Genomic DNA, 2,080 nt, shown 5'->3' with positions numbered 1-2,080 from the left:
ATATATATATACATATATATATGCATATACATACACACACACACACACACACACACACACACACACGCACACACACACACACACACACACACATATATATATATATGTATGTATGTATGTATGTATGTATGTATCTCGATATACGCATTTTCGTATATGTATATATGTGTGTACATATATACACGTACGTCTCTCTCTATATTTCTATATTTTTTATTCAAGTAGAAACTTGTTTTGCTAACTAAACTGCGGCGAAAGCTTTATTTATCTATCGACTTAACCCCAACACGCATTTTTGTTAACTTGTAAGTTGTGGGACATTAATAAACATGCATAAACATGCATACGCAGACACATACAAAACACATATATATATTCATTCACATGCACGCATTACGCAAATATTCACGTCCACACACATATATGTATGCATATACATGTATATGCATGCGCGCGCGCGCGCGCGTGTGAATGTGGGTGTGTGTGTGTGTGTGTGTGTATATATATATATATATATATATATATATATATATACACACACACGTTTATATCTGTACGTAAGGATTTATAAATCGTTTAAAGTACATAGATATCACACACTATCTCTCTCTGTGTCTCTCTCTCTTTATATGTATATCTATATCAGTGTGTGTGTGTGAATATATGTGTGCATGCGTGTGTGTGTGGGGGGGTTTGTGTATGCTCAATTACTCTCCACCTTGTTGCAGCTCGACAGCTTTGCCCATGTCAAGGCACCGCTATTAATGTTACTTTCATTCTGTTTCCACTCCGTTGCTGCTTTTCGCTTAATGGTCGCCCTCATTTGTGATCTTTGCTGTGGTATAAGTTCTTCAGGATTCTTAATAACAAAAACTGTCAATTTGTATCTTAAAACATCAGCATCTAACCCTAGTATTCGTTTTAACATTTAGAGCAAATAATTTAAGACTTCAAGACCTTTGAACCATAAGCGATTACAGTATCTGATCCTGTCTCTAGATGGGTTAGGTAGGAACCTTTGCACTTATGTGTCCAGTTCCAGGATAGCTATAATTTTACATCCCACAGTTTTAGGACTCCTCAGAATATTTCATACATGTATCGCTGCATACTTTTCATAGTTTTGCTTCAAGGAGTAGATTTTCAGTTTTATTTTTCAGCCTCTCGCAGTATTTCAACTGTTTTATTAGTGTAAACTTTTGATATTTCAGCATTGGATAGGCTATTAGTTTGACGGTATGTGGGAGAACATATTTGGGACTAATATCTAGACGGTTAGCAACAAATGTCACCCACATTCTTTCCTGTTCTTTTGTTTTGAATAATCTCAGAATTTATTCAGGCAGTGTGAGAATCTTCTGCGGAGTCTCTTGCCCTGCCGGAAATAAGTAAAATCTCCTTCAATCAAGCCCTACTGAAGGTAGTATATCTGTCTATGATAGTGCCGAATAAATTATACTCCAAACACACGGAATGATCCCATACTCTCTGTATTTTATCATATGTTTACTCACTCATGACTTGGGACCAAACAGTATACAACAACAGCAAAGTAGTAAGCTGAAAGACAATTCACCTAGGATTTGAAATGAGGCAAGATAGTGTATCATATTTTCAAACGGTCTATGTAAATGCAAACGCTCATATTTGTTTTACAAGAAGTGATATTATCTGAAATGTTCCTAATTCAGACAAAATATAACGAGATCGAAAAGTCGATAATGTTTTTAGTTAATTCAGATATAATTGTTACTCACCGAATGTGCTGCAAGGGCCGAGTTTTATGTACGAGAACATCGCAGATTGGGCAATATTTGCTACTTTCCAAATAACGCACAATACACGTTTTGCAAACTAGAAATAAGGAAAAAGAAAGCGATTAATACTTTAAAGAAGAGAATAAATCCACAACATACTACTTACTAATCATTTTACTTTCTAAAGCAATGTCATTTTGTTACAAAAAGAACAGTTACTTAAACGCAAAAAAATAATACAAAAATGCTTTTTACCAAATACAGATATAGAGCGAAAATTTGTCAAATGATCACTGAATCCCAATACATACACACACACACAC

At 34.9% G+C, this 2,080-nt stretch overlaps 1 protein-coding gene across 1 annotated transcript in view; it reads right to left on the bottom strand.

Annotated features, from left to right (window-relative positions):
- Window positions 1-2,080, bottom strand: part of LOC106878501 (polycomb complex protein BMI-1) — a 195,947-nt gene that overhangs the window by 60,997 nt on the left and 132,870 nt on the right. Inside the window, exon 3 of the mRNA XM_052969864.1 lies at window positions 1,758-1,854. Coding sequence (XP_052825824.1) covers window positions 1,758-1,854 — 97 coding nt within the window. The remainder of the gene's footprint in view (window positions 1-1,757; window positions 1,855-2,080) is intronic.

Source organism: Octopus bimaculoides, chromosome 8 (genome assembly GCF_001194135.2).
Source record: "Octopus bimaculoides isolate UCB-OBI-ISO-001 chromosome 8, ASM119413v2, whole genome shotgun sequence".
NCBI classification, from domain to species: Eukaryota; Metazoa; Mollusca; class Cephalopoda; order Octopoda; family Octopodidae; genus Octopus; species Octopus bimaculoides.
This window is presented reverse-complemented; position numbering and strand designations above follow the sequence as displayed.